The sequence below is a fragment of the Carassius carassius genome, chromosome 8, assembly GCF_963082965.1.
Source record: "Carassius carassius chromosome 8, fCarCar2.1, whole genome shotgun sequence".
Taxonomy (NCBI): Eukaryota; Metazoa; Chordata; class Actinopteri; order Cypriniformes; family Cyprinidae; genus Carassius; species Carassius carassius.
The window spans coordinates 4,480,195-4,495,324 of NC_081762.1; the positions used below are offsets into that span (position 1 = coordinate 4,480,195).

Below are 15,130 nucleotides of genomic sequence, written 5' to 3' on the forward strand. Positions count from 1 at the left end.
ACTTCAGAGCTGTTGTTTTTTCAGGGATACATACAACAGAAATATTATAAATATTGCAGTAATATTCTACTAAAACGAGCAGGTTAATAAATACATTAATAATAAATAAAAATGAATATTTAATAAATAATAATAATATAAAAAATAAATAAACTAAAATATTTTAGATAATAACGGGGAGGTAATATTGAAGTCATAATTTTTTTTCCTCAATACAGTTGTTTTAGCAGCTTTTTTAAGTGAAAAGCAGAAAGATTAGTTTTCAGGGTTTCATGGTCAAAAATATATTTGTATGCTAAATATGCTCAGAGATTTATAGACAATGAATATCACTGAAAAGAATAGACACGTTTTCTTTTCCATAATGACCTTTATAAAAAAGTTTTCTGTTTTTTCTAACATCAAATCTGCAAAAAGACAGAAGTGCAATTAAATGTAAACATTTTTAATGATTTAAAAATACATTATATAAAAAATAAGTACTAACATGAATAAAATGACTTCTTGTAATACAAATATAAAGGCATACATTAATAATTATTAAATGGACAGCATTAAAGCATTGAAAAAGGAACTTATATGTCATATTCATTTCCATAGATATATACTCATATGTAAAACGAATAACATGCACATACATCGTAACTTTGATAAAATATAAATTACAAGGACACAAATCCATTTATTTGTGAATTTTTTTATTTTTTTTAATACATGACCTCATATGGCGGAAGTGATTTTCGCGGCAGGCTTGAGATGATTTTGACCTCATTCACAGGAAGTGTAGTCGAGCAGAGTCGGACAGCCCTCCGCGAGGGAAAAAAATAGAAAAAAAATAGAGGGAAAAAAATCGGTGAATCCAAGGGGTTCGGGCGGATTTGGACGAAGTTTCCGAACTGTCCCGGCCCGGAGGAGCCCTGGGGGTTGAAAGGGAATCGCCAGCACCGGTAATTAACACAAGGTTATGAGTCAATTGTGAATTCTTTCTCCAAATTTGAGCAGCTCACGCGGGCGCTTCTCCCCCTGTCTCGCCAGCCGGAAGTCTGCATGAGGCTGCGTCTCGCTCGCATTGGCGTCGACGGTTTTTTTCTCTCTTCGTTTTTTTTTTTTTTATCCGAGTTTTTTTTTTCTCTTGTTTTCTCAGCAAGACTAACCGAGAAGAGTGATGGAGGCGTAGGGGCATTATTGTTAACAAGCGCAAGTTTACACGTTGCATCGCTTTTAGGTAGTGCTTCTTGGCGTGCATAACAAAAGCTGACATTTTAATGGAGGCTGGTTGAGGAAGCCCTGATATCATTAATGGAGGATTTTTATGCCTTTCCATCTACCTTTCCTCATGCATATATTATTAACCTTGTCCCATTAGATAGAAACATGCAAAATGAGCTGGCATTGCAGCAAAATACGCATGTAACAACAACAACAACAACAACAACAAAAACACTAAATAAAAACGCTAAGTTTCCGCTTCCATTTATTTTATTTAGGCGTGCATACGAAATGAAAGATTGTGTCAGAAGTTGACTAAGAGGTATGCACATTTGCTTTGTTTTTATGATCGACAGGCGCAGATACATGTGGCAGGATAGCGAGGCGATGCTTTTGTTTTGATGTCTATTTATAGCGCGTGCGAATCTCCGTGCAAGCTCTGCATCTCTCGTGCAGTTAAACAATGTTGCAGTTGCATCAGACAACAAATTGTGTCTGTTTAAAGAAAATAAAATATATTTAAAAAATCTTTTTTATTTTTATTTTTTTCAAATTTATACTAATTTAGCACTGCTGAAAAATGCTCCGCTGGTTCCTCAGTGTGGTCAGGATGGTCTGCTGGCTGGATTAAAGTTGGCATGAAATTAAAGTTAGCCCTATCTGTTTCCTAAATTCATATTGCAGATTCTATTGTGAACAGTTCATCTATGTGTGTGTTTGTAATGTGTAACCAAAATGTCATACCTCAGGTGAAAATGACAGACTTTTCTCTGGTGACATATGCATGACTTCTCCAATCATTTTAGTCCATATAAACCCCACCCTGCAGGATCACATTCATGTCTTCTGTTTTTTTAAGGGCATCGCCCACATCTTAAAATCCAATAAACAGCCAATCCGTAGAATAAATCCCGACTGACATTTTTTGTTTCTCTGTAATCTGATATTTTCGGACCAGGGTTATTATTTTTAACTTATCCTAATGGGAAATTTAAACGGCAAAGATGGCACAGAAGCATTTCTGAAGTGACATTTATTTGTCTTTAACCACTGTTTAATGCTGCTCAGAGGATGAATTAATGCATTTACATAGCAATCACAATTGTACACTATGAACATTCTGGATGCATTTGGCCAAAAACCGATATAGAAACCAACATTTTATTAAATGACACAAAATAATTTTGTGAGACTTTTTAATTTAACTCAATTTTAATGATAGTGAATTTTAAAAAGCCAATAAAATAACCACACTTTTATTGAAAGTAATGCAATAAATTAAATTAATTTAATATCATTATATTATTTTTATTTTATTTATTTATTTTACTAATTATACAAATAAAGTATAGTCATTTGTATAGTCCTTATACAAGGCTATTAGTATTAACAGTGTGTGAGCAGGGCATAATGTCATGAAAAAGTAGCATCATTTTACCAGCATAGCTCCGTAGAGGTGTACTATGCCATGTTACAGCACAGAAGCGCTGTTGCAAACAGGAATTATTTGAGAGATCTTTGCTTTTGCATTGAGAATGAGTGGAACCAGGGTTGCCAAGTCCGTGGTTTTCCTGTGGAATTATGCTACTTTTAAACTGTTGCTGTGGGTTGTTTTTTCCTTCGTGGGTTAATGTTTGAAGTACTGCAGGGTTTCCCACACAGTGATCTATTTGTGGAGGCCCGCCACAATATCAGCAATGACCTAATATTTTCCAAAATGCTTTGACTTCGTTGAATAAACATGAGCACTGCACGTTTCAAAATCAAAATGCAGCATGGGTGTTTTTATATAAATGTATGTTTTTTGAAGGGGACCAGTTGCCTTTAGAAAAGTTTTGATGTCATTTTCATTTAATCTTTCCTATAATGCCTGATAAAGTTGCATTTTTGAGTGGAGCGCTGTTTTGATTACAGCTGTCACCGGGGTAACCACTGTTTCTGCTGCTCTTAAAGCGCCTCCTGTTGGTAGAGAATGATTTTGCACTTTCTAAAAGCCCATCTGCTGTTTTATATTTACATTATATACATCTATATTTCCCCAGGGGAAGTGCTGCCACGCATAGAGTGCAAGTCTGTGGGAAACACTGTACTGCATAAAGCAAATTTGACTAAAATGATTGTACTGGAATAATGTATATTCTACCTATGATAAAACTGTGGTAGATGTTAAGTTTTGTGAAGGAGGGAGCCCTTGAGTTGTGTTTATGATCACTACAATATATTGGTTTTCAACAGTGTCTGTGAAATATGCACATTAGATATGGGACTTGCATATTCAGATTTTTAATATCAGGGAAAATTGGTCATTGAGCTATTTTTGTTAAGCAAAAATTCAGCTGGCTTAGTTAAGCAGACCTGGCAACCCTGGTGGAATGCCAGAGTGTAATATTGAGCAGAGCGTCACAACACGCAGTGATAATAGCTAGAGGGAGAGTGCAACTTGTGTGCCAAATGTTTTTCTCTTTTGGCTGAAAACCGAAAATGCCATTTTCGGCGGCTGAAGTTTCAGTGCATACCTTGCAAAAACTATAGAAGTGTGTCAATGATGCTAAAATAACACTAATTTCAGTCTACTTTACAAAACAAAAAACATTGGTCAACTCTAGCTTTTCGTTTTGACCTTAAAAGGTTTTATTTTGTCAGTCTGGTGAACTATAGTTGGCCGACAAGTTAAACCAGCACCAGAGTACCAGATGGCTAGACTGAGAGACCAGCAAACAATCTTAGGCTGGTTCAAGTTGTTTTTTTCCTGTATTGTGCAGGCTGACTTGGCATGCATGCCTCTTTATTTTATGTATGTCAGTGGTGTTTTACACATTGGGGTTTGCATGTGATTCCTAACCCAACATGCCTCTTTGCCAAACATCCACCTGAAAGAGGCTCCAAAGTCCTTTGCTTAAATAAAGAGAAATAAATCACAACTGTCAAAAGGATGAAGGTTCATGATATTTGGCAGGTGTTTCAAAGAACATAATGGGGAAAAAAGCCTTTTTATGTAATGCAAGGTACTTGGGTGCCCAAATGAATACAGTACAGTCCAAATAAGTGAATAAACCTTCAGGCCACATGAGAAACATAAGCACGAGGTGTCATTTCACAAGTGTTGCCAAAGGCAGAGAGTGGGTGTTTTACAAGTTATGTTGCTTTTCAATTGCAGAAATAATGGAAGATTCCCATTTCAACTCATCATACTTTTGGTCTCCCGTTCCAACAGTGCAAGGACAGGTAGACATCTTATTATTGGACTCTCTTGTACAGTACATCCTTGTGTCTTTAACAGACACGCCATGCTTATAGAGCACAATCTAGTAAATCAAAATAAGCATACCAGTCCGGGATGGCTAACACCAACCTCGCACTGATCCATGTGAAACTTACACACTGGAAGCCCTGCACCAGCATCCAGAAAAAGTAACCTTTCCCTTGCTGCTCTCTCCTTCTTTCCCTTCATCCTTCATCTGCGTTTATCTCTCAATCCATACTCCTCTTTTCTTTCCTCCTTCCCTTCTTTCCCTTGTTTTTTTATCCCATTCATTCCCCCCTGCGAGTTTAGATTGAGAACGCCATGTTTCTGAATAAGATGAAAGAGCAGCTGGGGTCGGACAAGGGCGCTGCTTTTCCGCATTCGTCCGCGGCACACTACCCCACGGCGGTCCTGACGGTGCCGAGCTCGGTCGCAATGGACACCGGATCCGTAGGGAGGGTGCCGAAACAGGAGGGTGGAGGAGGAGCGAGCGGGACAGCAGGGGCGCAAATATCTGGCTTGGGAGCACACCTGCACCCACCTCACACATCCCAGAACATCACGGTGGTGCCCGTCCCATCTACTGGCATCATGACGGCAGGTGGGTTTTCCACATTTAGAAGAATCAATGGTGTGTGTGTGGGTATATTTTATTTATTTATCTATATATAGATAGATATTCTATATAAATTAGTGGTGTCAGACAATTAATCACATCCAAAATCAAAGTTTGTTTACATAATGTGTATGTACTGTGTATATTTATGAATATATAAATAGAAACATATGCATAGATACTATATATGTAGAAAAATATGTTACATATATGATATAAATTATATGATTATAAAAATGTACATGTAAATATGGTAAAGGGTGTAACATTTCTGTCACAATCTTGAGGTATTCGGCCAATCACAATGCACTGGATAGCTGGCCAATCAGAGCACCCCGTGCTTTTCAGAAAAGTGTACGTAACCTACACGCATGTAAATTATTAAAGCACATTATTTTAAACCTGCATCGTATATATATATTTAATTGAATTGTAACATTTGTGAATGCACAAAGTTATGCTTATTAGGATTTTTAAATGGGATTAATATATCATGGAGCCTTGATAAATGGATAAATTATGCATTTCATTAATTTTCTCATCCGTTGAATGCGCCACTTCTGGTATTTTGGTGCTTACTCGACATGGGCAAAATGCAATCGAGGATTTTTTTTCTTTTTTTAAATTGAGTACTTGATTACATACATAGCCATTACATATAGCTTCAGAAATCAAATGTTAATGTAATGAGGTCATCTGAATCAGTTAAATTGATGTGTTTGTCCTCTGTTTCTCAGCAGGGTTAGTGATCACGACTCCTCAAGGGGCACTGGTCACTCCCCCTGCCTCCTCTCAGTCTTTTGTTTCTGGACCATCCACAACAACCATGATTGTGTCCGCTTTACACCCAACAAACACAGGTAAACACTTTTACACTCCTTTCTGACCCTTCCAAAATATACACACTTTTAACATGCTGCAGTTTATACCTTCCATACTTATGGTAAAAAACTATGATAGTAAAACCAATAGAAGAATGTTAGAACTAAAGATATTTTGTATAGAACTTCACAGTAAGAAATATTTTTTCATATAGAAAATGTATTCATGAAAAAAATTATCTATCAGTATAGATAACGCACATTTGTAAGATTTGAATGTTTTGTTCTTTTGTCTCTTCTGTTCAACAAGGCTGCATTTAATTGATCAAAAAACAGCAAAAAGTGTAATATTGTGAAATATTATTACAGTTTAAAATAATGGTTTCTATTTGAATATTATTGTAAAATTACATTTATTTCTGTGATCAAAGCTGTATTTTCAGCATCATTCCTCCAGTCTTCAGTGTCACATGATCCTTCAGAAATCAGACTAATATGATGATTTTCATTTCTGATTATTATCAATGTTGAAAACAGTTGTGCTTCATTTTCTGAAAACTGATTTTATATTTCAGAGTTTTTTGATGAATGGAAAGTCCAAAAGAACAGCTTTTATTAGAAACTGAAATATTTTTTAACAATGTCTTCACTGTAATTTTTGATCAATTTAATGCATCCTTGCAGAATAAAAGTATAATGTCTGCTACAGCCAAAAAAAAACATGCTTATGCTTTGTAAAAAGTTTACTTTTCTTGCACACAGTTACTTTTAAATTATGTTCCTGTTATAACGCAAAATTCATAGCTCTCCATATTTGCACAGTAGTGACAGTTATATAGGCATGTCAATGATTCATAATTCATGAGTCATAATATTAAGAGCATGTGTTTGATTGAGCATTTCCTTCTTATACAACAACAGATAATACACCACAAATTGCAGAATTAATGATTATACTTGTAATTGTTTTTCATGTCACTTTCCCTGTAAAAGCAGCAGACACACACACACACACATATGCTTGCTTACTCATCCAGTCTGAGAGCCAAAGAGGCTGTAGGAAGTGAAAGTGAGAGTGACTGTGGGAGGTAGTGAGAAGGGATGGATGATGGATGAATAGAGAGAGGGACAGCGAGCTGTTTATGTTGAGAATGTTCTGCTCTTTTCTGTCAGAGGCTGTCCGGCCCTCTTCCCTCTATCTCCACAGCCACTGTAAGTATAATAGCACCAGAAACCTGCAGTCAATCACACTCACATCACTAAAGCACTTATGCAGTGAAATAACACTTTATTACATTTGGGGTCTAATGACTTCAAATAGCAGTAACCACCACTTCTTGCTTGGATTAGATTTTGGTGGAATGAAATTATTTCATTTAATGGAGTCATTTGGCTTTAAAACTTGGTCAGACATATAAGATTAGTCATTTGGAAACCACAATGGTTAGCCTAGGTAGACCTTTAAAGGTGCTGCGTGTAATTTCTTTGACTCTACTGAAGCATAAAAATGCTATAATGGGTTTGCAGATATTTAGGAAACATGTCAAGTTCACTTATTTGGAACACACATTTCAAAGTCGAAGAAACATGTTGGATACTTGTTTCTTCGACTTTGAAATGTGAGTTCTGTGTGGGAATGTCTTGTTTTTGTTTTGGTCTGTGTGATTCCACCCACTGCAAATTTACCCAATAGTATTTCAACACCCTGGGTTGCCAGATGTTGGGAAACAAAGCGTATTACAGCAATGGTGACCTAAAACTAACTCTACCCGATATAAAAAGCCTCAGCATCCATCTAAACAGCTCTTTGAAGAGAGGAATATTAAAACACAGATAAATCAACTCAACAATGTACAGTTCCATTGTCATTTGCGCTTGTTCCTGTTGCGTGTCCACAATCTTGCAACCCATGTGAGCATTGAGTCTTAGAGGAAGGTGTCTGGAGAAACAAATATCTCTTATATTTTGAATTTGGCCTGCAGTTTCAACTGTTAGCTGTCAATATTACATAGAGCACCTTTAAAAATGGGTCATTACAATTGGTTTCACAAATGCATATTTAGGATTTAGTACACATTCTGCACATTCTGTTTTACTGAAATCTATTTTAAATGTTTACTAAATTGAGTTTGTCGATGTCACTGTGAAGGATTTGATGTCAGACCTTTAAATTTCAGAAATTTCTTTGAAGATAGCAAAGTTTAAAACATGTTGCAGGAAGAAATTATGCAGATTATGTTTCATAATCAGTATTATACTACTGTGTTTTTGCCCCACTGACACAAACAGACAAGAAAGAGGACGGCAGTATTCAACCCGCTGTAGTCATGCCACTTCCCTCAAAGAGGGGTAGAAAGAAGAAGTCCATGATGCCAAGGGCAGGTCCTGTTTCAGCCCATGCACTCGCCACAGGAAGTGATGCGCTAATTCTTGCACACCTGGCTGCTGGGGGACAGGTGAGACGTCATAATTTTACCATTATTGTAAATGTTATTGTTTATCTTGCACTGCCCTGCATCATATTCACTGAATGAAATCTTGTAATTGTTTTTATATATATAATTATATATATATATATATATATATATATATATATATATATATATATATATATATATAATTTTATGGTGCTGTTTCCAAGTTCAGTGCTTGTTTTGCTCGAGCATTTCATACTTTCTCACAAAATATGATGCATTTTGTAGAGTTTTAGCTTTTGGCAACCATGTGAAGAAATGTTTGGTCAAAATCAGCCCAGTTTCACATTATTTTATGCCTAATTATTTTTTCAGGGTTGGAATTTTGGCCAGTGACAGAAGAAAATGCACATATAATGCAGATTTTTGTGGCAAAAAATACGATTTATAATTTATGTAAAGTTAATTGTAATTACATCGTGTATTTGTGCATATTTATTTTTCAAAAACTTCTATTTGTCATTAAATTACAAAACCTATTTGTTATTTTGATAAGTGTATTAGAGCTGATACATACAAGTAATTTGAAATATGTTTTTAATTTGTGAAAAAATAAATGTACATGACAACGTTTTTATTGATATTTTAATCTCAGCATCAGCAAATTAGGTGATATTAGGACTTTACTGGTAATCAGCAGATGTTTTTTTAAGATGCAGGTCTGTGTTATTGTCCGAACAAGTTGTCACTGATAAGTCAATTTAGAAAAGGGGTCAATTTTTTAAAGATTTTAAAATAGAGAGAAGTAAACCAAATTGAGACAGTTTATTAATTTAGTTTTATTATTTGTTAAAAAGACTCTCAAAACATGCTTCCCTAAATTTTCTTCGCTTTTTTCGCTTTTACAGCACAACACGAGTGACCCATATGACCTTTCCAATGATGAGGATGATCATCCAGGCAAAGATGGGAACAAGTCATACAAGTGCATATTATTGCTTAAGAACTAAATGGCCATTTTCTTAAATATTTGCAGGCTTGATATATTTTAGTGCATTAAACATTAAACACACTGACACTTTTTTAAATGTGTATTAGTGCTTTTATTTGAACTTTTAAGTCTAATTGCACGACATTTCTGCCACCTTACAAAAATATTGCTTTATTTTCTGACAGCGTGTAAGGGAGTGTGTATAAAGGTGATTGGTGGAATGCAAAAGGCATTCATGTGATACATTTTCAGTTTTTAAGATTTCTGAAGTGTCAAAGCTGATGTAATGTTTTTAAAATGATAATTTTGTGAGTATTTTGAATGCAAATGCACATGCTTATTTTTCCCTGTAGGTGCCGGATGTGTGCGGTTACGTTCTTCAACAAATCAGACATGCAGATTCATGCCAAGTCGCACACAGAGGCGAAGCCGCACAAGTGTCCTCACTGCTCCAAGTCCTTCGCCAACTCCAGCTACCTGTCCCAGCACATCCGCATCCACAGCGGCGCCAAGCCCTACACCTGCTCCTACTGCCAGAAAACCTTCAGACAGCTCAGCCACCTGCAGCAGCATACACGGTATGTGTGTGTGACTTTAGTAAAGCATGCACTGCTGCACCTGCTACAAGATGGAGCCAGGGCTTTGAGTAGTTGAGTAGCCATGTTTTCAATTAGGATAAGCTTGTTTATCTTTCACTTTTTCCATTCTCTCTTTCGCTTGATACCTTCCTGTCCTTTCCCACCCTGGTGTGGAGACACACTATTCTAGTGGAAAACCGGACAATGTACTCTCTGCAGATAGAAGCAGGTGTTTTTGTCTCAGGCTAATCACATCACGTATCTTCTGCTTGTCTTATTTCACACCACAATGTCTAACCTTTGTTTCATTTACTTCTTTTGGAGTCCTTTATGTCCTGTTGATATTATTCCATCTCAATAGAAAAATTCATTTTTTAGTTTCTTGATGCTCTAGTTGTAATATATTGTTTAAAATCAAGAAACAGGGCTGCACAGTTTGTGGTGCAGGCTACAATATTAATATAAAATGCACATTTGACAGTATGGATGCATGTTTATTTAGTACTGTCCTGTATATGTATAGTCCACATGCCAAAATAATTGCTGAGTAAAAAAAAAAGCTATTATATTTGATTTGCTTGTTGTGCAGCTATAATTGTTTAGCTATTTTTAACTATAGTTTATGAACTTTTTCTGTGATGATATTAATCACAGATAATAATTTTAAATCATCCCTTAGTTTGTAAAAACTAATAGCAATTATATTAACCATAAATACACTTTAATTGAAGCCTAGCAGGCTGGAAGGCTTAAAAGCATGTCAGTTTGTCTTCATTTGCTTCTGCGTTATATGGCTTGTGTCTTTTTTCTCTTCTTTCCATGTGCTTTCTATGCTGTTGGACAAGAAAGATCCTTTAATTGAATTCCATCTTACTCAGCTTATCTCCATCATGTCCGTTTCGTCTGCTCTGGTTTAAAGGCTCGTTTCATATTACCCAATAGTTAGGGAGGGGAAAGGAAGCTGGTGAGAGAGAGAATGAGAGAGAGAGAGAGAGAGGAAAAGATGAAGTGCCTTGTGTTTTTGTGTGCTGCGTTTCATAACTCAGACACCACATGAGCACCGTCACATTGCTAAAAGCATGTAACCTACGACACGTTTGATGATACGATCACGATTTGATCCAAGTAGGGCTGGTTTATTGATTCAATGGTAAATCTCTCTCTGTTTGTTTCTCTCTTTTCATCCCCTTCCCTTCATCCCTTGGTAGAAACCACACAGAGGGCAAACCGCACAAGTGTCCTCACTGCTCCAAATCGTTTGCCAACTCCAGCTACCTGTCCCAGCACATCCGCATCCACAGCGGCGCCAAACCCTACACCTGCTCCTACTGCCAGAAAACCTTCAGACAGCTCAGCCACTTACAACAGCATAACAGGTAACAGACAGGGACAGACAGAATCAGTGACCGACCCAATACAGCTGCCGTCCTGCTCTTCTCCTGGCGTCCTTATTCCTCCCTTGTCTGTTGTCTGTCATGCTGTAGTTGAGATGGTTGTGTAGGCTTCCGGGAAACATATTTTAGACACTGCAGAATCAATGAACAATGTATTCATGTGATCTTTAGTTCAAAAGTTCTAAAGAACAGCTTCTGTTTTGTTTTAAAGGATTCATACTGGTGATCGGCCATACAAGTGTTCCCATCCCGGCTGTGAGAAAGCTTTTACCCAACTATCCAACCTCCAGGTAACCTTTTTCAGCTGATTTATGGATGCTTCCACACATTTCAGCTTTCTATTTTATTGAAGTCGTGGAAAAACTTGGATTTGTGTTCGGTTATAGTGAAATAACATTTGGTTCCATTGCGGACTGAACATTCCATTTTTCAGTTACATTCATTCCATGCGTTACATTCTTCTGATTCCCATCCATAACTTACACTGACACTGTAATTGCATAAATCATTGCCTTTGCCTTATGGAAGTGTTGTTTATTAATTCAGACCAGTGTAACTAGATATTTTAGTTTGGTAGCTATTTAGCAACATGTACTGTAACTGTCTTCACAAATCTGCTAAAAATCTGCTTGTCAATATCATGTTAACATTAACATCAAGGCCACCATCATGACATTTACTTGTTTTTTTCAGTCTCATCGAAGACAGCACAACAAGGACAAGCCATACAAATGTCACAATTGCAACCGTGGCTACACAGATGCGACCAGCTTAGAGGTTCACTTGTCTACACATACGGTGAAACACGCCAAACTCTTCTCCTGTGGCCTCTGCAACCGCTCCTACACATCTGTAAGATCCCACCCATGATGCCTCAATCCTTGCTCTTCCATCTTGTCAATCCTTCCTTTGTTAATTTGATAATTATGATACTTAATCGCAATTATTTTGGACAATTCTCAATCATGATTATATTTTTCATTCATCAGAGTTATTGCACTTCGACATAAGCGTCAAGAAAAAGTCAACACGCATGATTTTCTTGCAGATTTAAAGGTGCAAACCACTGTGTGTAAGAGACTGGGTGTATTACACTTTAATATGAGCAGAATATCTAAGCAGTGATTATTAGACTAACTTACATGTTTGCTGGTGTTCTCAGCTCATCAGAGCTTTTTCTGTAATGTAGGGAGAGCACATATGCGTTTTCTTTATAAGGGTTTTCTACAAAAATAAAACTTAACATGCAGGTTAACAACGTGCTTCATGTTACTGAAGTCATCAGAAGCACTTGCTTGTCATTTTGTTTCAAGACCCCAAAATCAACAGTCACCAAAGAAGTGTATTTTTGGTTGTCTTTTATAGATCTGATAAAACTAAAGACTCTTCAGAGATATGTAGGATATGCAGTAGTTGATATGAACAGAAACAGTGTTATGTCCCCTTTGACGAGAAATTGTCCTTCCACATGGATTATGGTGCCAATGTCATAGCATTTATGACCAGAGAAATGTTAGATTTGTGATTGTTTTTAAGGACATGAAGCTATGTTAAGCATTTCAGAGTGTTGCAAGAAAGAAGCTCTGATCGGGGAATTTAAGCTCTTGAAATCTGGCAGTCGCAACCAGCTTGCAGTGGCTTTTTACCAGTTTAAGATAACACAAATGCCAAATTAAAAAGCAGTACTTTCAGGATAATATTGCAAGCAATTTTGCCTAATAAATCAAAAGAAATCATGACTAAAAAAAGAATTCATCATGCAACCCTACTTAATGTTGACACATTCTTCTGTTTTTGTTATTTTTTAGGAGACGTACCTGATGAAACACATGCGAAAACACAACCCAGACCCTCTGACGGTAGCAGCCGCAGTAGCTGCCCAGCAAGCCCAGCAGGGCCAGAATCCGGCTCAGCCCTCGGGCACGGGAAGCGGCAGGGGTCGTGGGCGAGGCCGGGGGGCCGGAGCGGGATCAGCAGCGCAAGCACGGAACCAGCCCAACCCCAACCCACCAACCAGTTACTCTGTTACAGAGGGAATAACCTGCCCTTTCGACCTGCATCAGTACAAGACCGTGTCAGCTGGAGAGATCCAGTACAAACCGGTCACTGTGGCCGACCTGACGGGCCACAAAGACCTCTGCCTCACCGTCTCCACCTCTGCCATCCAGGTGGAGCACATGAACTCGTAGAGGAACTTGAGGAGAGTAAGAGAGAGGAGGTGGGGTGAGGAGAAACGGACCATGAATTGGATAGGAAATAAAACACTGCCTTGAGATAGAGGAGGATTTCCAAATACAGACTGGCAGGAGGAGAGGGCAGGTTTACAAATTGAGGAGAAAATGAGAGATGGAGGAGCACATAAACTCTTAATGAGTTGTTGTCTTTCTTTAGACTTGCTCTGCAGTGTCACAAAAAAGGCCTTAAATTGTCAAGGTGGCTATTTTCAGTTAGCAGCTGTTGAAATATTGAAATATACAATATTGGCCACTATGGATTGTACCATAGTGTTCACAGTTCACCCAAAAATGATACTTTTCTTATCATTTATTCTCCCTCAGGTTATTCCAAACCTGCATGTTGAACACCAAAGATAATATTTTAAAGAGTGTCAATATAATTTCATAATTCCTATTGAAAAACTACATTACCCATGATTCTGAAAAGACATTTCCACCAATATGTGCAAATCACCAAACGGCATAAGCTGTTAAGTATGCAGTTTAGCACTTTTGTCCCATTTTCAAATACTTTTTTGCTTCAAATCAAGGTTTCTAATGCCGTGATTTACCTTGTAGCTGCTTGATTTGCTTCATGGCTTATACCTCTTCAACAAAGACTTGTGAAAGTGAAAGTGACGTGACATTCAGCCAAGTATGGTGACCCATACTCAGAATTTGTGCTCTGCATTTAACCCATCCGAAATGCACACACACACAGAGCAGTGAACACACACACACTGTGAGCATACACCCGGAGCAGTGGGCAGCCATTTATGCTGCGGCGCCCGGGGAGCAGTTGGGGGTTCGATGCCTTGCTCAAGGGCATTTAAGTCGTGGTATTGAAGGTGGAGAGAGAACTGTACATGCACTCCCCCCACCCACAATTCCTGCCGGCCCGGGACTCGAACTCACAACCTTTCGATTGGGAGTCCGACTCTCTAACCATTAGGCCACGACTCCCCACGACTAGGCCACGATTGTTAGAATCCCCATGGAAAAAATAAATGGGAAAAATCCTTTCAACCAAGACCATTGAAAATGTGGGCAGAAACCATGGTTTAAAAATGGTACATCTTAAATTTGGCAGTCTGAAATGGAGATCTGTGAACTTCCCTCAGAATTTCTGACAATGTCATAATCAACTACTTTAATTCCCCATAAATACATCACCCTCGGTTTTGAGAACATATTTAAACATCCCAGTAATTTTATTCACCATCATCTTTATGCCATCTTGAACTGGTTTTGATGTAGAGGTCACAATGAATACAATTGATGGTTATCAATTTGCACATGATACTTATAAATTATTCGATTTCAGACTTTTTATTTCTCTACATGGCACATTTCTTTATCACTACTAAGAGGAACAGGTGAAATGAAAACAAAGGATAATTTTGTTGCAGGAATTGTGCAAGACTGACTAAAAATTGACACTAGCTTTATTAATGGGTTATTAAGGTTACCAATCCCAGCTAACAAAGACTCGTGCTTATATCAAGCTTTGAAAACCAGCAAGTTTACTTTCTTTTCTAAGTAATACATGTTACAAATGCTGGTAAACAAGAAAATATGGACAAATACAACAAAGTATCTCATTAAAAAAATGAATTGTACAGAACTGCAACTAGTTTAGATCACAAA

The 15,130-nt window shown here is 37.4% G+C and overlaps 1 protein-coding gene across 8 annotated transcripts; it reads left to right on the forward strand.

Moving 5' to 3' along the window:
- Positions 1-801: 801 nt before the first annotated feature.
- On the forward strand, positions 802-13,912 carry LOC132145023 (zinc finger protein 384-like). 8 transcript variants are annotated; one of them, XM_059555707.1, is made up of 13 exons: positions 802-947; positions 4,215-4,284; positions 4,367-4,434; positions 4,763-5,054; positions 5,807-5,929; positions 7,064-7,102; positions 8,180-8,346; positions 9,213-9,289; positions 9,649-9,873; positions 11,082-11,249; positions 11,479-11,557; positions 11,961-12,119; positions 13,076-13,912. In XM_059555707.1, exons 3-13 carry the CDS (start codon positions 4,372-4,374, stop codon positions 13,454-13,456), a joined length of 1,773 nt encoding a protein of 590 aa, XP_059411690.1. In that variant the 5' UTR covers positions 802-947; positions 4,215-4,284; positions 4,367-4,371; the 3' UTR covers positions 13,457-13,912. The 8 variants fall into 8 exon arrangements, with proteins under 8 accessions (XP_059411690.1, XP_059411691.1, XP_059411689.1 ...); XM_059555708.1 differs by lacking the exon at positions 4,215-4,284 and having other exon boundaries at positions 802-961; XM_059555706.1 differs by lacking the exon at positions 4,215-4,284.
- Positions 13,913-15,130: the final 1,218 nt, after the last annotated feature.